This window comes from Lates calcarifer, linkage group LG16_LG22 (genome assembly GCF_001640805.2).
Source record: "Lates calcarifer isolate ASB-BC8 linkage group LG16_LG22, TLL_Latcal_v3, whole genome shotgun sequence".
NCBI lineage: Eukaryota > Metazoa > Chordata > Actinopteri > Centropomidae > Lates > Lates calcarifer.
In genome coordinates, this window is record NC_066848.1 from 8,939,682 (window position 1) to 8,958,989 (window position 19,308).

General features: G+C 42.8%; 1 protein-coding gene across 1 annotated transcript; it reads left to right on the top strand.

Annotated features, from left to right (window-relative positions):
* The first annotated feature begins 1,949 nt into the window (after positions 1 to 1,949).
* efemp1 (EGF containing fibulin extracellular matrix protein 1) lies at positions 1,950 to 19,300 on the top strand. The gene is made up of 11 exons (XM_018671892.2): positions 1,950 to 2,175; positions 2,858 to 2,964; positions 3,174 to 3,219; positions 3,391 to 3,681; positions 14,013 to 14,135; positions 14,277 to 14,396; positions 15,323 to 15,442; positions 15,581 to 15,700; positions 16,561 to 16,687; positions 16,774 to 16,966; positions 17,362 to 19,300. The coding sequence occupies exons 2-11, from the start codon at positions 2,884 to 2,886 to the stop codon at positions 17,521 to 17,523; spliced, it is 1,383 nt and encodes a 460-aa protein (XP_018527408.1). The 5' UTR covers positions 1,950 to 2,175; positions 2,858 to 2,883; the 3' UTR covers positions 17,524 to 19,300.
* Positions 19,301 to 19,308: the final 8 nt, after the last annotated feature.

A 19,308-nucleotide genomic window follows, 5' to 3' on the forward strand; every position in this document is an offset into this window, starting at 1 on the left:
TTAGCCTCTAGTATATGAGTTTAAATGTGTATTTTTTCTGTTAAACAATAATAAACAGATTCTCAGCATTGTACTTTGCACACTTGCCATATTGTTAGCCCACAATTAGAATGTGCGTGCATGTGTGTGTGTGCGTTACTCACCACTGTGGGCTGGGGGATTAGGTAATAATGATCACAGAGATGTTGTGAAACTCAAAGCAGTACTTATGTTAAGCTAAGGTCCAATCTATCACTCTGACATTTAAATGTTATGTTCATGCTATCTTGTTTATTATGTTCCCACCTTGTTCACTTATGTTCAAATGGGACGCCTGGGTCATTTGAGGTCATATGTTGTGTGTGTTTTTCTTGCTTTTCTGCACAAACTTTGTTTAAATGCATTTTTGCACAGATGTCCAAATGTACTGCATCAGTAGGACCAGTGCTTTTGTAATATCAGTGTGAGAAGGATCATCTGCTTTGACTTCATTAACATTGCTGCAGAGACTTTCTCACACCTAGAGATGCACCCAGGGGGACACACCCACCTCAGCCTTGCTGTGATTTGCAGGCACAACTGTCTCATTTGGTTCCAGTGAGGAATAGGACCAAGGGGAATATTCTCTCATCCTCTCTTTCATTAGTCTTGGATAAATTCTTCTATTAATCTCTCAAAACGCCTTTGATTAATCAAGTTTGTTATCTAAATGTCTCTGCCTTTTTTATTCATCTGTTGAGTGGGCTGCCAAGTCAAATAAACTTTTAGTGAAAAGTCAAACCTTTTGCACACTTATTTTGTGGATCAACCATACTTGTACAATTCTATAGTGTATTCCTATGCCATATTCAATATTGTTTCATTGAGTTATCATGTGAGCAGACACTAATATCACTACAATGCAGGAACAAAACTCAGCCCTTAAATTCCTGGTTTTAATGCGTTTAACCTGGTAAACTCATGCTGATTACACGTTAAATACTGACATTAATGATTAAACACTGGATATGAGTCTTGGAAGAGAAGAATCTTCTTTTTGCCAAGAAAAGTTTGAGTTCGACTCTGCACCTACAGGATATGGCACTGTGCAGAATCTATCTGCAATCCACACCCTGTGAGGAGAAGTCAGAAGGTCAGCGTTAAAGGAGGTGGTGCCAAGTCCATCTCTATCCACTCATATCAGCAAGCTGTTGGCACATGTGCATGAGTACACACACACACACACATAAATACAATCTCTTGCTGTCTCTTCACCCATGGGAAATCCAGGAAGCCATGCCAATTCCAGCAGATGTTCCTGAAGCGCAGGCATCTTGTAAACACCATGAAATGTATTAGAGACTAATGTAGTGGTTGCTGACAGAGGTCTTCAACACATGATTTGATTTTACCACCTGCTGCACACACATAACATAATGTACACAAACAGCCTCTCACAGTCTGCTGGGGTCTGCAAGTTGTGACCCCAAACGTTATAGAGGCATATTGGGTAGAAATAGGCCTATAGTATGTAGAAATGATGTAGACCTGTAAAAATTAAAGGGAGTAACCTCCAGATTTCTGCCCAGAAAACAGTTGAAATCACTCAAAAATAATGATAATATCACACCAAAGTCCTTATGGGAGTGTTAAAAGAAAAGAACACTGTGGCACAATAAGAACAAAGGTTTTATTAAAGCTTAACTGAATAATCTATAATGTCTGTTATTACATCAATAAATTCTTGGTTCAGGGTTCATTGCATGTGAGACCAAAGCAGGAATACAGTGCTAATCTTAAGTGTGTCAGTTAGTTCAGATGATTGATGATGAAATTCGTTGATATTTTTTTCTGATGATGATCCTTTTTTTAAAATCACTATCCATCAGTCTATAGAGGGAGCCACTGTGGTCTGTTGATCGCTCACTGCACCCCGGTGAGAGAAAAACCCGGAGCTCAACCTGCTCCGGTACATCTCCCCCCCCCCCCCCCCCCCCCAAGCATGTCATACTGTACGAACCGCATGTTCATCACAAGTGCTGCCTGCGCTCCGACAACCACCCAACATCCACGGCACCGTTTGCAAGGAGGATAAAGACCAGCCTGCTTCGCGTAAACGCAACTCAGAATTCGCAACCAGAAGATAAAACATAGACCGGGGACCGTTTTTTCTCTTCAGCACGCCAGGAGAGTTGGGAGATCTGCAGGTAATCGCAGGTAAGTCGCCAAGAGACCGCGGGGATGATAAAGCTACTGCATACACCGTGCTGCGATCAGATAACAGTGAAAACAATACACACAGAAGAGCTGTTCAAGTAGTGTGACTGCTGAAACAAGTGAGGGGAGGAAAAATCTGCAGTAGCACTTGTTTCAGATGTAGCTCGCTTGTTTCAGGGAATCGTCCGGTAACAAGTGTCAGTCTCTTGTAACCGGACAGAATCGAAGAGAACGCGCATTGTATTTTGATTGGGCCGCTTGTTAAGTTGGACGCGTGTTGTGCAAATACAAAGAATTTTAATCAACGCGACCTCTGCACGGCTGATTAACTTGTTCATTTTCCTGACACCGACTGACAACACACGGGCATGTTTACGCACGATCTTTACGCGTATTACGCACTAATCCTTTTGGAGAAAAACAGCAGAAAAACACTTCATTTAGTTGAAGTCGCAGATTTAGCTGGAGCGGTGCCAACGTAAACATCACGCCAGCAGCGGGAGACGTTGGGACTCGTTAAGCAATGCCATCAGTGATGTAATAACTGGTATTAAAACTTGTAGGCTTGTCAAGCAAAAAAAAAAAAAAAAAAAAAAAAAAAAAAAAAGAGAGAGAGACAGAGAGAGAGAGAGAAAAGGTCCCGCACGCTCTAGCCAGTTGGTTCTTCTGCATTTCGTTACAGTGTTCCTCCGACGACATTTGGCCGACATGCTGGGGATCTGTGTGTGTCTTTGTGCGGTTTTCACGCATGTTCTCTCTCAGGAGGCTGAGGAGCCCGTCTCCTACACAGTAAGTCAGCAATTTAAAAAAAAAAAAAAAACGAACCTGATTGTGTTTTGTCTTTGTGGGTTTATTACAACCTGTCATGTTTGAGATGCTGTGGTCTTTCATTTGCTGATGGAGAACTCAGGTTTCATGTTTTACTTATGATATATTGTTACACCTGAGGACATTAAAATGTATCATTTCATGGTTGAGTCATTATCTGTCCTTCACAGTGCACAGAAGGGTATGAGTATGACAGAGTCAGAGAGCAGTGCAGAGGTGAGAAATGGCATTGGTTATTACAGCTTTTCATGCTTAATGAGTCTTTATATTTCATCTATTTTCATCTTGTCTTAATATAAGATGTTCAAATAATGCAGAAGTACAGAAAAATGCCACATCTAAAGTCTTTCTTTCTCTCTTTCTATCACACTCTTTTCCCTGCATCAGATATCGATGAGTGTGCCTTGCTGGACGATGCCTGCAAAGGAGGGATGCAGTGTATCAACCACTTTGGTGGGTACCTCTGCCTCCCCAAGAGTGCCGTCATCTACATCAGCAAGGAGGGCGAGCAGGTGCAACTGCCGGAGCCCGTCCCTCCGGTCCCCCCCGTCCCCCCCCTCCAGCCGAGCCAGCACCAGCCACCACAGGTGTTGCCTGGTGGCCCAAGAGTCCCCGGGCCCACCCGGACTATTCGCTGCACACCTGGATTCACCGCAGATGAACAGAACCTCTGCAGAGGTGAGATCACCACCCCTATCCCTCACCCACCCAATCCCCCCCACACCCACAACCATTTTTTTTTTTTACCATCAAAGTACCTTGAAAAACTAGCCCTTCATTTTTCTTTACTGCTTTCTTTACTACACCAACACATGGATACAGTTCCTCTTATCTCCGCAAGTGGTGTTGACAAGCTCCCCAGGAGAGAAATTGGACTCTATCAGCAGGGGCAGAGATGTGACCACAAAATATTCTCTACAAGTGCAAAACGGACGGTGGCCACACTCTCTCCATAAAAGTTAGATTTTAAAATCTTACAAAATATCACTTTTGGCCTTCACACAAAACAGATTACACCCTGAAAATGTGGTTGCACATTGGAATTCCACTGTACACAGCAGCGTACTGGCAGAGAGTTAAATGCTGATAGTGAGAAGTGTTTTCAATCTCCTGAATATTAGTAGTATGCTTTTTTTTGCACTTGGGCAGATGCAGTGCTGCTGCCTGGAAGAATGTGTCTGAATGTGTCTCTTGCAGAGCTACGTAGGTATTTGATAATTACCCGCTAATGACTTTGGGAGCCTCAATAAACAGAGCTCCAAAGGTGAACTGTTCATCCATCTGTCTGACAGTCATCAACGGCTAAACCATGCGTAGCTGCCAGATGTGTTGCAAGCTTCTCGCTTTTTCTCTCTGTGATGTCATGTTTTCTAAACTCTTTGGTAGCTCGCAGCGTGATGTTTTTGGCCGGAGTTCCCCGTCATCCAAAAATCTAAAAAAAATTGAGGTTTTGAGGTCCTCTGCTTCGGGGGGGAAAATCACATATAGCCTTTAGACCCTACAGTGCATATTCCCCAGGCCTTGACTGGCTTGTGATTTTGGTAGCTGCGCAATATTATGTGGGTGTGATCCTGTGTTTGAGCGAGGCTCTTTGATCTTCTCAAATGGGGTGTGGTTTGAGGATTCATTCTTTGTCTCACTAGCACACACACACCCATACAATGGTGCCCAGATGTTCATAGCTGCACCTGAGGGACAGACTCTCTGAAACATTCACTCCAGGGCGGGGGGGTGGAGTAAATGTGGATAAACAGAGTTAGCTCTATAAATGTAATGTAAGCCAAAAGAGCATTACCATACAGTTCATGTGTTCAGTGGTTAGGAGCTCCTCTTGCCATAGGCAGAGGCACGTGGTGAGTGGCTGTGTGGTGAGGCTTGCGGTCACACAACTCCACTGAAAGTAACAAATTTGATTTTACACCTGGGGCAAAGATATGTGTGAGGTGCTTTATGAGTTTCTCTGAATTGGAACCCAATTAGGTTTTATTAGAGTGTAAAACATGGCAGTGTATCAGCTAAAGTAACCACATAAGCGAGCTGGCATGGCCATAATACTTAGTCATTCACTGGCGTGCTGTTCCAGTGCATGGGCTAAACAAAGATAGGCTGTTGCTGTCAGTGTTATTGCTTTGAAATGAGCGGAGCTTTAACTGGAAGGCATCTCGTGCCGTTATGTGGGTGTATATTTCTGCTGGTGGAGCGATATAATCTTTGTTTACATCTGTCTCTGGTTTCTCTGTCATTACCTTTAACTTGCTACAATGTGCCAATTGTTCTTGGACGCCGAATTGTCGTTTCTTTTCTTTCTTTGTTCCACAGTGGCTGTTTTGCACAGCTACGTATCTTGCTAGCGAAGGAATTCCCATTAGCTTACAATGGGGGGGGGGGAAACCTCAGCATATCAAATAGCGCTTACATCAGGCCTCCTTCCCTGCTAACTCACCACTCTGTGGAGGAAAACCTAGGGTGCCGAGTCAGGTAGGGCAAAGGGGAGGATGAAAGGCTGACACTGACTAAATAACCACAGAAGTGCCGGAGCACTGACCAAGCCAGGTTGTACCAACGTCATGGGTTGTTCTGCTGCTGAGTTGCTCTGGTGATTTACTGCTGAGTGTGTGGCAGTAATAGTAGAGAGATCAGCTAAATGCTCTGCAAAAAACTGAAGCCAATTTTCCAAAGCACAACTTAAATTGTTAAAAAAAGGTCTCTAAAACAAAGTAGCTTCTCTTAAGTGCACTACTCTTTATGCTGATTAAAAGTGAAACAAACCACAAATTACATAATAGTGTTTTTCCTTTTAACACTTTAAACGTAGCTTTAATATTTCTTCCCATGTGGATAACTATTGCAAATTTGAAATAAAGCCTTTGGCCCCGAGTATGAACCCGAGCCTAAGTGTGTGTTGTTGTAGTGACACACAGGGGAAGCTGGCTCCCTACTCCCTACTCCGGCCACACAGAGAAAACTACGGACCTTAACTGTAAGTGTGACAGCTTAATGATGCCCTGCATTTCCATGACCCCCCCATCCCCAACCATTCAACCCACCCACCCACCCTCCAAACATACACACACATACTCGCTGTGTTTAGTGCAGTGTGATGCCTACAAGTGGCTTGTTGTGCTCTTGTGTACGCATATTCACTCTTATTTTCAACGGGGGTGAGATAACTTCCTCTTAGAAATGAAGGTTGTCCATCAAGCCAAGTCGAATCAGTCATTAAATCCGCTGAAAAGTGGAGAGCAGTGATTTTATGATTTTCATTTACAGTTGGGCACTTTCTTAGAGTACACCCTTATGTTTTAGAAATACTAACTTGACTGTACTTTCCGTGGCTTCAGGCATATAATGTTGGTCAAAGAGAGTGATGAATATCATGTTTTACACTTTGTGGGTTCTGTTATTCTCCTCACAAGTCTTGAGTTTACATACTTTAGCTTCTGCCTATTTATTTTTCATCTCTAAATTAGACACTTATGCGCTGCAGTATGGGACATGAAAGGGCATGCCACTCCTGTTTACCTGTCTGGTTTCCTGAGGTCATGTAGGCCACATTACCACCTACATGCCTGACTAATTTCAGCTACGTCTGGACACTCTTCACCTGCAGTGGCTGGAAATCTTTCCTAAGTATGTTCTATTAAGGCCCGTTAAGCCCTCTGTGACAAGAGAACTTGTGTACTTTTCCGAACAAGGCCGAGCACATGCAATAACATTTTTCCATGCAGATGCAATGCACTTGGGAGGAATATCTCTGGAATGTCAGCGGTGGTTGTTTTTTCCGTTTGCTCCCATCTTTTGTGATGGTAGGAATTACTCACCACCTTGACAGATAAGCATCGGATCGATCTGTGAGGAGCAGGAATGCAGAGCTAGAATGAACGGAGAGAGCCCTGTGGTTGCAAAGCACAACATGACACTGCCAGCAGGCTTCATGATTTGACCTTTACAGTTTAATCTCTGCAGCTCCACTTGCTGTTGTCTCATCCTGACATTTGCATTTGGAGAAACATGCCCCAGAGACCAGTTTTTTTGTTGATCCACACATAATCTAAAAAGAGGATACACAGACAGAGAAAACAGTTTTTCAGGAAATTCCTTCAGATGTTATCGTGTTCATGTTTGTTTCCCCCAAACATTCATCAAAGATAAGGAACACAGGCTTGGAAAATCTGTGCTGCAGACTCCAGTGCTGAGGTGAACACAATATAGATAATACAGGATGTTAAAATAAAACATTCAGCAGTGATTTTATTGCTCGACAGGAGGAAGTGGGATCAAACAGAGAGCTTCTGCTTGATGAAAACTGACCCACTTTGTTTAGGGTTACTTGAACAGAAAGACACCTGAGGCACACCTTTGTGCCCGCTGAACCCTCCTATTACCAGCTAAGCTCTTTTCTTCCACCTGTTCTCAGACTGATGATTTGCACTGTCCTGCATCAGTGTGTCTTCACTGTGTGATTGTCCTGTTGCCCTGTGATTTTACTGTCCAGCTCATTGCACCTGTTACACTGCAGCTTCAGCTGTAACAAGTAGTGTTGCATGTTTGAGCCTTTTGAATTGTAGCTGTCTAGGGATGTCAGTGTTGGTCGGTCTGGTCCAGATTGAAATATCTCAACAGCAGTTTGTTGTTGAAATCAAATACTTGGATGAATCGCCATGAAATTTTTGACATTCATGTCCCCCTAAGGATGAATTGTAATAACTCAAGCAAACCTCTGACTTTTCACATGAACTTTTTTCAATATATTTTTGCTCTGAAAAACTATGGACACTTCCAACAGCCTCAGTTACTATACTCTGTAGGACTCTATGGTACTCTGTGTTTAGCGTTTATCAACAAATGTTACCACGCTAACATGCTGAACAAAGAGGAAGAACATGATAAACCTTATACCTGATTTACATCTGCATTGTGAGCATGTTAGCATGCTGACGTTCAGTGTAGTTTGGCACAGTGCTTAAGTGCTTAATATATATCATTATAATTCATTATAATGATCACTTGTACCTACTAGTTCACAAAAAAGGATTGCCTTTACATATTTTGTCCACTAGAGGGCACTGAGAAGTTAATTTTTTTATTTGTAAAATATCTTGTTTATTATCTGCATAACAACAGCTAAATTTAGGTATTCTTTGTAAAACATGTTTGGTTATGTTTTGTGTTTATGTTTAAAGACTAAAAAAGTAATAGCCCGATAAATTACTATTATTACCAGATTTTTAAACAAGTCACTGATTTCTGTATCCGCCTGAAACATCCAGTACTGGTCGTGTTTTTAAGTCAGTCCTATGAATCAACATTGCTGAGATTTCTGGCTTTCAAACTTCCCACTCTCCATTTGTAAATGGTGCCAGAACTGTGGATGTCGTAACTCCTCAGTTGCTGATAAAGAGGAATCAAATTCTTTAATGCTCTTTTAATTACTGGATGTATTTTGACATCAGTGTCTCTGCGGCATCAGTGTCTCTGTGTTTGTTTTTAATCTCTTGATTTTAGAAATAAAGAGTAAAACAACTACATTTGGAATTGAATTGAATTTCAGCAATAACATCCTAAAAAAAAAATCCATTAAAATAAAAATAAAAAATACATTAAATCAGGAATCTTTAAATAAATTTGAAAGAATGGCTTCGAGCCCTCATGTGTTTTAGTGGACATCAACACTGTCAGATAGTACTACAGCATCTTTTAGCCCATCCTGCAGGCAGCACCTCTTTTGGCCTGTGCAGTGTTGCTGTACAATTTCTGTTACTACTTGTGGTTTGCTGCTGGCTCCCCTCTGCCATCACATCAACGATGGCAGAGAGAAGCCAGTGAGGGTGGGGGCAGCTTTGTCGTGCCTCCTCAGTGTAAGTGCTTAATGTTGTTGTTATTATTCTCCCAGAGGTCGGTGCCTGTCCAACGGCCAGCTGCTTCCTCCTCTGATGTGCTTACATGTGTTGGTCTTTCCGTTTACCTCATGATGGAAAGGGACACAGGGCTGCTATAAATCACTATTGCACTCAGCTGGGTGACACTCACATGCAATCGCAGGTTCCATGTTTCTCACACTATTTCTCCTTCTCTCGATTCTTGTTATTGCAGTGATATGTTGACCATATCTTCACCGTCCGTGTTTACAGGTTTCATTCCTTCCAGACCAAAGATTTTCTATGAAGGCCGTAAATGGCTACAGCCTCACTATTGACACGTCAGGCGGGCAGAGTGATCGATCTTCACAGTGAATAGCGGAAGAGTGGCTCTGCACTTCTTTTTTCTAGATATCTTCAGAGTAACAGGAAGGATTATTATCAGTCGGGAATGTAGCTGGCACACTGGACGGATTTTCAAGAACGTCAAGACTCTGCCCGACCTTTAGAAGCGTGTGGAACAAACTCACAAATCAGTTAGTAAGTGTCAGCATGACTAAAACTCCTGTTCCTCCTGAACAATGAGAGCGATGAGAGGGGGAATCTTGGGAGTGGTGCGAATAGCCAGAGCATGGAAATATTTCATGCCCTAATACGGATGGAAATACACGGAATATAAAGTTCGAGTGTCTTGAATTCTTTGATTTCTTATCTGCTTTTTTGTTTGGACTTGCATTGAAAGGGAAACACTACCACTCCCATTTTGTCCTGAGGTCGTGTTCAAGCCAGTGATAGCTGCATTTCACACTGCATTGCAGAGAGAATTATACACAAATGAAACAACATGCAGTGCAGTGTTTGCCAGGAGGGGTTATATTAAGGTGTTTGAGGTTAAGCAAAACCAAACGCTCAGGGGCTGGTGTATGACATGCTGATAAATTTGACGTTGTGAAATTTTATGGGCTATTAACATTGCACATCTTGCCCCCTGCTTTCCCAAAGATTGAATTATCCAATAATCAGAGGGAAACAGAGATGCTGTCCAACAGCAGGATGGCTCCAACTGTTCTTTGGAACAGCTCCTGCTTTCCATTGCAGTGGTTCAGTGAAAACAAGACTAAATGCTCTCAAGTGATAATTACAACAAGCCCTATCATGTCGGTATAAATCTGGAGCAAATAACACATTGTTCTGAATTCAGGCCAAACAATTTTTAGTCCCCGTTTTGGACAAACATGTTTTTTTTTTTTTTTTTTTCATCCACATGCACGCACATCAAACATGCAACTGTACTACTCCATTCTGTAAAAACATGAGCTATGCAAACAAAAAAAAGGCCATTTAATGTTCGAGCACCTCAAACAGGACCTCTGATGCACACACACCCACTCATCCATACACACACACACACACACACACACACACACACACACTCACATTCTTTGAGCTGCCGCCATCCCCGTTACTCCCCCAGCTCCCGCAAGGCATTTAGAATTAATCTCCCTGAAAGGCAAGGAGTTTTTAACTCTGACATCACATATGCACACACGGCTGTAAATCTAACTTCAAATCTTAAAAAGCCCTTTTTTGTTTAAAAAAAAGCCTCCACCCTTTCTCCTCATTCTTCCCTTCCCCACATCTTACACTCTTTTGCTGGACAGGCTTATCTTTCCCTGTGATGTTTCAGCAAGCTCATGCTTAGAAGAAACGTTGTGTTAAATAAATTTTGGGGGGGAAAAAAATAAAAAAGCTGACCTCAGAGAGCAGAGTCACTTCTCCCCACATGCAACACATCATCACATTTGATGGCTTGTTGCAGTAAAATCTGTTTTCCTGTGTAAACTATATGGACTGTACTGCATGTGGAAAGCTGTGGAGACTTTATGGGACCTAAGAGCCAGCTAGCGTGGAATGCCCTCCCAACCCACACACACACACACACCTTTGTGAAACTGGCAGCTTCTTAAAGGTTTAGTGACAAAGTAGCAGTTACCACAAGATATTCCTGTGAATGAACCTTTGGATTGCTTTCAGCACATGTGCTTTTATTTAGAGCTCTCCAAGCGTTCTTGAAGGGAGTGAGAATGACTCGGACTTTTCTGTACACACAACTTCTTGGGAAGCATTACCACATTTAAACAATTTACAGTCATGTGTAGTTACTTCTTTCTCTAACAATTCATTGTGTCTACGTCTTAGGGTCCAGCCACGGATGTCTTCCCCGCACCAGTGACGCTTTGTATACACATAGTCATGTAGCCAAGAGCACTCTGCCCAACAGTGGCATGAATGTTGTCGAACTCATGCCAGGTAATTCAAAATCATTCCAAGTCCACCTGATTTAAATCTAGTTGGCAACGATGGCCCTAAAAAGAGAGCGAATGCCGCTATAAGGAGCTGATTCGTAGCCCAAGTCTTGAAACCATATGCGGGGCACCTTTGGCTCAGATTTTGTCCTGAATTCAGTCTGAACAAAGTCAGGTGTGCCAAGTGCAATCAGTCAGACTTCTGCCTGTCTGAGCTGGCACTAATCCTGCCCAAAAACATAAAAGTTTAAACCAGTGGATTGTCTACTGTGACCCTCCTGTCTCCATCAGGATGATCTGTTATAATTTTGACAATCCCCAGACATTTTATTGCCACTGTTAGGTTAAAACTTAAAAGTGTCCAGCCACCATTTTGGTTTGTAGACCAAGTGACATTCACATCAGCTTGTATATAGTGCTAATTAGCAAATGTTGACATGCTAACATGCTAAACCAAGGTGGTAAACATTGTAAACAGTGGCAAATAAAGGTTTCTGTCACTAAACCATAACAATTTACTGGCATTGTAGTTTTGTTGTCTGTTTCTTGGGGCTTTGACAGCATCAACACACATGTCTTTATTTTATCAGGAGTCCCAGACTTGTGCTGTCTGAATCTACTGCCAGAAGGCAGGGCATTTCCAGTCTCAATGAATCACCAAATACCTCCAGGAAGTAGGTGTGGTTGTGATTCACGAGGGCTTGATCCCAGCTTCTGGCTGTTGTTTTCTGTTGTCGAACTATTAGAGTCATTCAAATATTTTGTTGGTATTGTATATATATAGGATTTCATATACAGTATTTCATATACAGTATTTGTATTGTCACCCAGACAGATGCAACCTGATAAACCTACTCAGATATGTACCAATCATGCAAATACACTCCACAGGAAGGAAATCTGTCATCTATATCCAACTAAGAGGCTGAATCTGGATGCTCCAGAGCCACCATTACAGAATCCCTCTAATGCACCAGGGCTTTTTTTTAACAGCCATGTCATGAAGCCTTTGGGCTATTGCAAGTGGGTCAGTATCCCACAATGTGATACTGCTCCAATCCCAAGCGTTTGGTTTCTCACTGACACTTGGTGCTGGTTGTGGATGCACTTTCCCACATGCCTTTCAAGCCACATCACAGCATAGATCCTCTTGAACAACACTGCTTTTATCTTTGTCCTTTACAAAGCGGGTCAGTGAGCAACAAGCCTTGACTGGGCATTCCTCCCTCTATGCGATTCGCACCTGTTGTCTCTCAGGTGCACCTTTAGATAAGCCCTGGTTTTGTCCCTAATGTACTGAGTTTATCTTATCACCGTGCCCTTGTAGAGTTGAGCACAGTGTAGCCCTCTTCCCTTTCTTTCCTTTAAGGTTTGAGGACAACTCACTTTCTGTCCACCTTTTGTTTCATGGGCTCTTCCACAGCAGATCAAGCCAATTTCTCACCGGCATCAGTCCCACTGGATGGTGGAGGCTGTGGGATTGGCATTTTAGGCACTCAGAGAAGGGCATGATCCTTTCCAGCTGAGACCACATCACATGAAACATTTTCAGGGGAATATCAGTTAAAAATATCTGTGCAGCAGCAAGGCGGGCTTTCCTGTACTCATTTTCATGGTTCTATTTAGCAATTTTACATGTGTGCATTGCATCTAAACCCTGCAGCATGTCTGACAACTCAGCAACACTCAGCAAGGGAGGACAGAATGCAACATTATGTTTTCCAGCCTTTTTCCAGTCAGGTTCTTCTGGTTATTGTTAGGCTGCGCACGTGTCAAATCACAATGCAGTAACAGTACCCCCTCCTTTCCTCTGTGTGTGCGTGTGGTATTGAGGATAACTGTCTGTCATGCTCTTAAACTGATGCCCACTGGCTGTCTGCATATGATGGGTTGTGTCAGACCACCCAAGAGGACTGCTGGTGGGCCCACAGGGATGAGAGTATACAGCATGGGTGTATTTGTAGTGAGTATGTGTGTGTGCATGTGGGAGACAGAAGTTTGGAAAAAAGCTGGTGAGGGGAGTAATAGTGAGAAAAGCCTTTTTAAAAGGCTGTGGCTCCAAACAAACCAAAATTGAGAACCTGTTTGTAGGATCAACATAATAGGAGAATCTTTCCACTGATGTGTTATGTAGTTTAGTCCAAGCTGGAACATTCAAATTTTGGCTGAAAACTTAACTAATAAGGAGGAAAAAAGTATAAAGTATGGATATTTGACACTGCAGTAAAAATGGTTTGAACTAATTTGGGAAATATAGCATCTTTCTGGCAGGAGCTTTGTGTTTTTAAGCTTCTTGTGCTAACATCAAACTGCTCTGTATCGTGTTATATAACTTTAACTAATTAATGATGGGGTGAGACATAGAAAGCGAATGCATTTGGATCTGTGTGCTCATGGCTTGATGGATGTCTGTTGAGAGAGCAAGGCGTTACGGTAGAGAGCACATGACTTATCCTCTTTGATACACACACACACACACACACACACACACGCACACACACGCACAAACTTCCCCCTTCAAAAAGCTGTCCTGTTAGTAGAAGATATGATCTGTGTTTTCCCCTTCACCCGGAGCTGCTGAATAAAAGCCCTCTGTATTTAATCGCCTGCTCTCTTTGTGAACATGTGTGTTTATGCCCACGTGTGTGATGTGATGGTGTCAGTGATCACAGATTTTTCTGTCTGTGGAAAACAGTTCACACATCATAGATCACAGAGTGTGTATAGTCTGGACATGTTTCTTTGCTTTGTCTGCCATATGTTCCTACATACAGTAGACATTAAGTCCGTGTAGCTTCCCCTCAGTGTCTGAGTGTTTTTGTGTGTGTGTGTGTGTTTATTGCAGACATAGATGAATGCGCGACAGGTAGACACACTTGCGGCCCTGACCAGACATGCTACAACACCAGAGGCTCCTACACCTGCCAGTGTCCTCAGGGCTACCAGAGGAACGGAGACCACTGTGTGGGTGAGTCATTCACGGACGCAAAATGCACTCCCTCTGAAAAGGTCTTTTATCAGCTGCTTTAAAGAGTTGCTTTTTTTTGATGCCTCTTCCTGCCTGTATCTTAATGACTCCCCTGTGCATGTGTGTGCGTTTTTCCGGCAGACAGAGACGAGTGTGCCTTGACCCACTACTGCATGCACAGATGTGTGAACACCCAGGGCTCATACTACTGTGAGTGCAATGCAGGACACAAGTTGGCCAGCAACAACCACAGCTGTGTTGGTAAGTCACTGAAAAGCCATGTGTACTCATGTGTGAGTGTGTGTTTGTGTGCACAACACTGAATTATAAAAACATTTTTGCTTCAGTGCTTTGTTATTCAGAGGCAGCCTGTCAGACATTTTGTGTGGGAGTGGATATCCCTCCTAATCTGCCCCATTGCCAAGCTGATTTTTAATAGATTTGGGTACCTGTTGCTACTTGAATGCTCAATGCAAATGACAAATGTGTATAATAGTAATCACAATTACCTTATTTATATTTCACAATACCACACACCAAACCAAAGGGGAATTAAATGTATACAGTACACGATAAAATATGATAAAAGTAACCAAAAGAGCATTACCAAATGCACATAATAAAATGCATGAATAAAAGTAACTGTAAAAGCAAATATAACTTAATAGATTAAATTATAATCAAGTAGGTATAAAGAGGGTTGGTGTAATACACAGCAGGGGATATCAGCTCCAGTTTAGTTCACCAAAGTCGAGCGTTGACACTCACCGTGTTTCTCTCATTCCCCAGTTTTTCTCAGGATGCAGATATTTTGAGGTCAGGAATGCCTTTAACAAAACAAATGGTGCACAAGCTGTTGCTTTGAATGCCTGAGGGCTCGGAGCTATCATGAGACTGACCATGCAACCTGAACCCACACAGCAAATCTCCTCCTGAAGTCAAAGGGAGTTATTGAAAATTGTTATGCTGTGATAGAGAGCTGTTTATCTCTGAAACATATTTAGAAATCCATCAAAACCCATGACTGGCTTCCAGCTATGCTGAAACATGTGCATGTGTGTTTGTGTTGAATGTTTGTGTATTGTCTTGTGTACTGCTTCCTTTTGACCTGGAATGGGGCTCAAGTAAATAAGCCAGTTGTGATCCTTGTCATATCCATATATTCAAAACACCTGCTTTTGTCCTAGATGTGAACGAGTGTGACGTGCAGAGTCCCTGTCAACACCACTGCTACAACCTGATTGGCTCCTTCCTCTGCCAGTGTGACCAGGGCTACGAGCTAGCACAAGACATGGTCTCATGCCAAGGTGGAAACACGCACACACACATACATACACAGGAACACACATACATATAAGCATATATACAGTAGCAGAAAAAAAATGCATGTTTCAGCATGCACTGCCTCATATCTATGTTTGTGTGTTTGTGTATTTTCTGTACAGATATTGACGAATGCAGCTTCTCTAGCTACATGTGTCAGTACCAGTGTATTAACAGCCCAGGAAGTTACTCCTGTGAGTGTCCAGAGGGATATCAGCTCCAGGGAAACAGGTTGTGTCAAGGTACTGCAGTCCTCCTTTTTTTCCTCTCCCTTTTCCCTCTATCAATCTTTTTTAATCCCTTCTTAGTTTATTTATTTATCTATCTAACGTACCCTTCTTCTCTGTTTTCACACACAACAAAGTTCCCAAGCGAGCCCTCTTCTCTCCCTCCCCTCCTGCTCTTCCTCAACTCTTTGAAGATAATTGTTAAGGGAAACTTGATCATTCCTGCTATCATCCACTATTCTACCTCTCAAGCGGGAATGAAACCCACTCTCGACCGGCACTATCATCGGAAAGAATGCAGAGGTTAGGCAACACAAACACAGCAACTTTGTGTTGCCCTGCTAAGCCACCTCTGTGAATTTATATGCATGTTGGTTTCTTGAAGTGAATTTATTTGAAGCGCCGGCGCTCTCTCAAAGGGTGAGCTGTTATTTTTTCCTCTCCCCCTCGGTCAGGTGCAGGCTTTATAGGGGGAGCCATGAATCCGGCCTTTTGTGTCAGGGGGACCTTTCGGAGATGAATCCAGGTTGCTGTGCCAGAAATAGCCCTGCGGTTTGGGGCACGTTTGATGGGGCTATTTTCATGGTGCTGCAGGGAGAGAGCTGCAGTTAGGCCTGTCTGAGGTTGCATCAGGGGCTTCCCTCTTGTGTTTCCTTGCATCTTCGCAGCAGCTGGAAATGCAGCTGCAAACCTAAAACACCATTCCCAGATTGTACATGTCCTGAACTTTGACTGTGTTTTCACAGCTCTGTTTCATGGAGCATGTAGAGTTTGTGTGTGTGTTTTGGAAGTCGAGGATACTAGCATTGTCATCCAGCTATTTTTGACTATTCAATACTCTTTTTTTCTCTCTCTGTCGCTCTGCCAATCACCAGACATAAATGAATGTGAGACGGGGACCCATAACTGCCAAGATGATGAAATGTGCTGGAACTATTACGGAGGCTTCCGCTGCTATCCCAGAAACCCCTGCGAGGCGCCTTATGCCAAAACCTCTGAAAAGTCAGTAAACATCATCCAGTTCTTGTGTTTCACTATCATCAGTGCAGCCAGATTCACAGATTGTCATAATTGTTGTGTGTTTGCAGTCGCTGTATCTGCCGGTCTCAGGCTGAGTGCCAGGGTCTCCCTCCATCAATTGTCTACAAATACATGAGCATCCAGGCCGACCGGACTGTGCCAGCAGACATCTTCCAGATTCAGGCCACCAACATCTATGCTAACACACACAACACCTTCAGGATCAAAGCTGGGAATGAGGGAGGAGAGTTTTTCCTGCGGGTAAGAGTCAATGGGAATCACTTTTTGTATCACATGGAGGGCTGGGGGATGGTGTAACAGGTGATAATGAGCTAATTAAATGCTAAACTGTTGGTGTCATGACACTCTCAAAATCCAAATCCCTTAAATTACTCACATTTTCACTCTGTTATTATCACCCTGACTCCACTTTGTACAATTACCCAACCTGATATTTTATCAATGTATGGCACCTGCAGTAGCAACAGTTACGCTCTGTCCCGTCATTTCCAAGATACGTCAACAGCCCTGCTTGCATTAGGCTGCACATAGTCAGTGAGCTAAAGGCTAATTTCAGCATGCTAACTAGTTCACAGTCAATGCGTGATAAATCTGAATTCACATGCTTACACGTTAACTGATTGTGTTTTTTGCAGCGTTCCAGCAACGTGAGCGCCATGCTGGTGCTAACCAAGCCTCTGACTGGCCCTAGGGAGTACATCGTGGACCTGGAGATGATCACTCACCATCTGACCATGAACTACCGCTCCAGCTCACTGCTGCGGCTCACCATCATAGTCGGGCCCTATGCTTTCTGAGCACCGCAATTCCCAGCAGCCCACATAAGCCTGGTTCAGCAAACATAGCAGTGTAGCACAGCAGATGCCTGTATCAGCATAAAATACTGTACATTTTCTTACAATACATGCATACAACATATAACATAGGCTGTCCCAGACTCAATAGGCTTGCTCAAGGTAGACCAGTCCATGCTGTAATGTGACCACTGGGCATCTTTTTCTCTCAAGGAGGTTCAACATCAGCACTTAATCACCAATACATTTTTCATCTTTAATGGTGAAACATTTTGGACTTTAAGTGCCTGAAGTGGACATAAGAAAAGATGCTGTATGCAGCATTTTCACCTCCACTGGTTGCTTCTTTTAAACAAACAAACAAACAAACAAAAAAACCCAAATGGGAACAGAACAGTGGCGCTCAGGAAAAGAGGCCCAGTGGACACACACCCTAACTGTGATGAATTTTTGATGCAGCTGAACCCACATTTATCACTTTGTTCAGACCAGAACTGCTTACAATAACTTGTTTGAGCATCAGTGAAGCACTCTGTTGTGAGAAAGAGAGGGGAAAAAAACATATTTTCTATATTAATGTTCATGACAAATATCAAGTATGAGCATCTTTTGATACAAAAGTAACTTGTAAATCACAGCTTTTGTTGATAAATGTTGTAGGGGTTAGTACTGCTGCGCCACGCTATTCGTGCAAGTTTCTGTATAGTTTTACTCATGAGTAATAATTTCCAGAGAAGTCCAGAACAGTTCAGAAGTGTAAAGGGAGGGAATTTGCCTGTGAGTTGAGAGAGTGCTAAACTTTGCATGACAACAGGCTTCATGATCGTAGACTTTACTCACAGAAGTTAAGTCATGTACATACCTAGGTAACAAATCTGTGTGTATACGTGTGTGTGTGTAAGTGTATGTGTGTTTGTGTGCGTGGATGCTTGTGTGAGAGTGTGTGTTTGTGTGTGCCTGGCTTTGTTGATGCATGCAAGCAAGTGAAAGTGTGAAACACAGAGGGAGAGAAAGGGAAAGAGTGAGAAAGAACTTGTTCTCTGCCCCAGGTTCAGTGGATGTGGTTGAGCTGTTTATGCGTTTCTTTGATGCCATCCTAACAGCCCTCGGTCACAGAGGCAATAACAGAGATTTTTGAACTCGAATACACGCACAGGAAATGACGGCTTTTGTAACACACCTTGGCCAATCGACCGCTCGTTGGTGCCGCGGCGATCCTCCTGAGGAACAGCTGGGCTTTCTAATGTCGGTCCCAGTCAAGAAGTCACACTGGCACCGGGCTGGCTTGCGTGATAAAGATAATTACAGTGCTTTGCCGCGTAGCTGGTTCATGTGTGAAATGGGATTATTAAAGTGTTAATACAATGCCACCACACTTTTGGCAGAATGAGAAATCTTTCACTACCTGCTTTTGCCTTTCGTGACTCCACGTGTCTGCTCTGGCTTATTGCTGAAACACTGTACACTGTAAACACACTGCACTGAAAACCACATTGAAAACCAACATGTTGTCACCACTCTCTAAGTGTAGAAGGTTATCCATCTTTGCCCAAATAGTTTTTCGTGTGGTTTCAGCAGTGATCATGCCATAGTGCCTTAGAGGTCTAAACACAAAAAATGTAACACTAATCAGTCATGCTGTCAAGACTGTTAATCATTGAAATGCCTTAATGTTTTTCTCTTCTATTTAAATATATATTTTGTCATATGTATCTTATATTGATTGTACTCTGAAGAGCAAAAGTTATATTGTTGAATAAAATATGATGGAGAAATGGGACTAGGTGT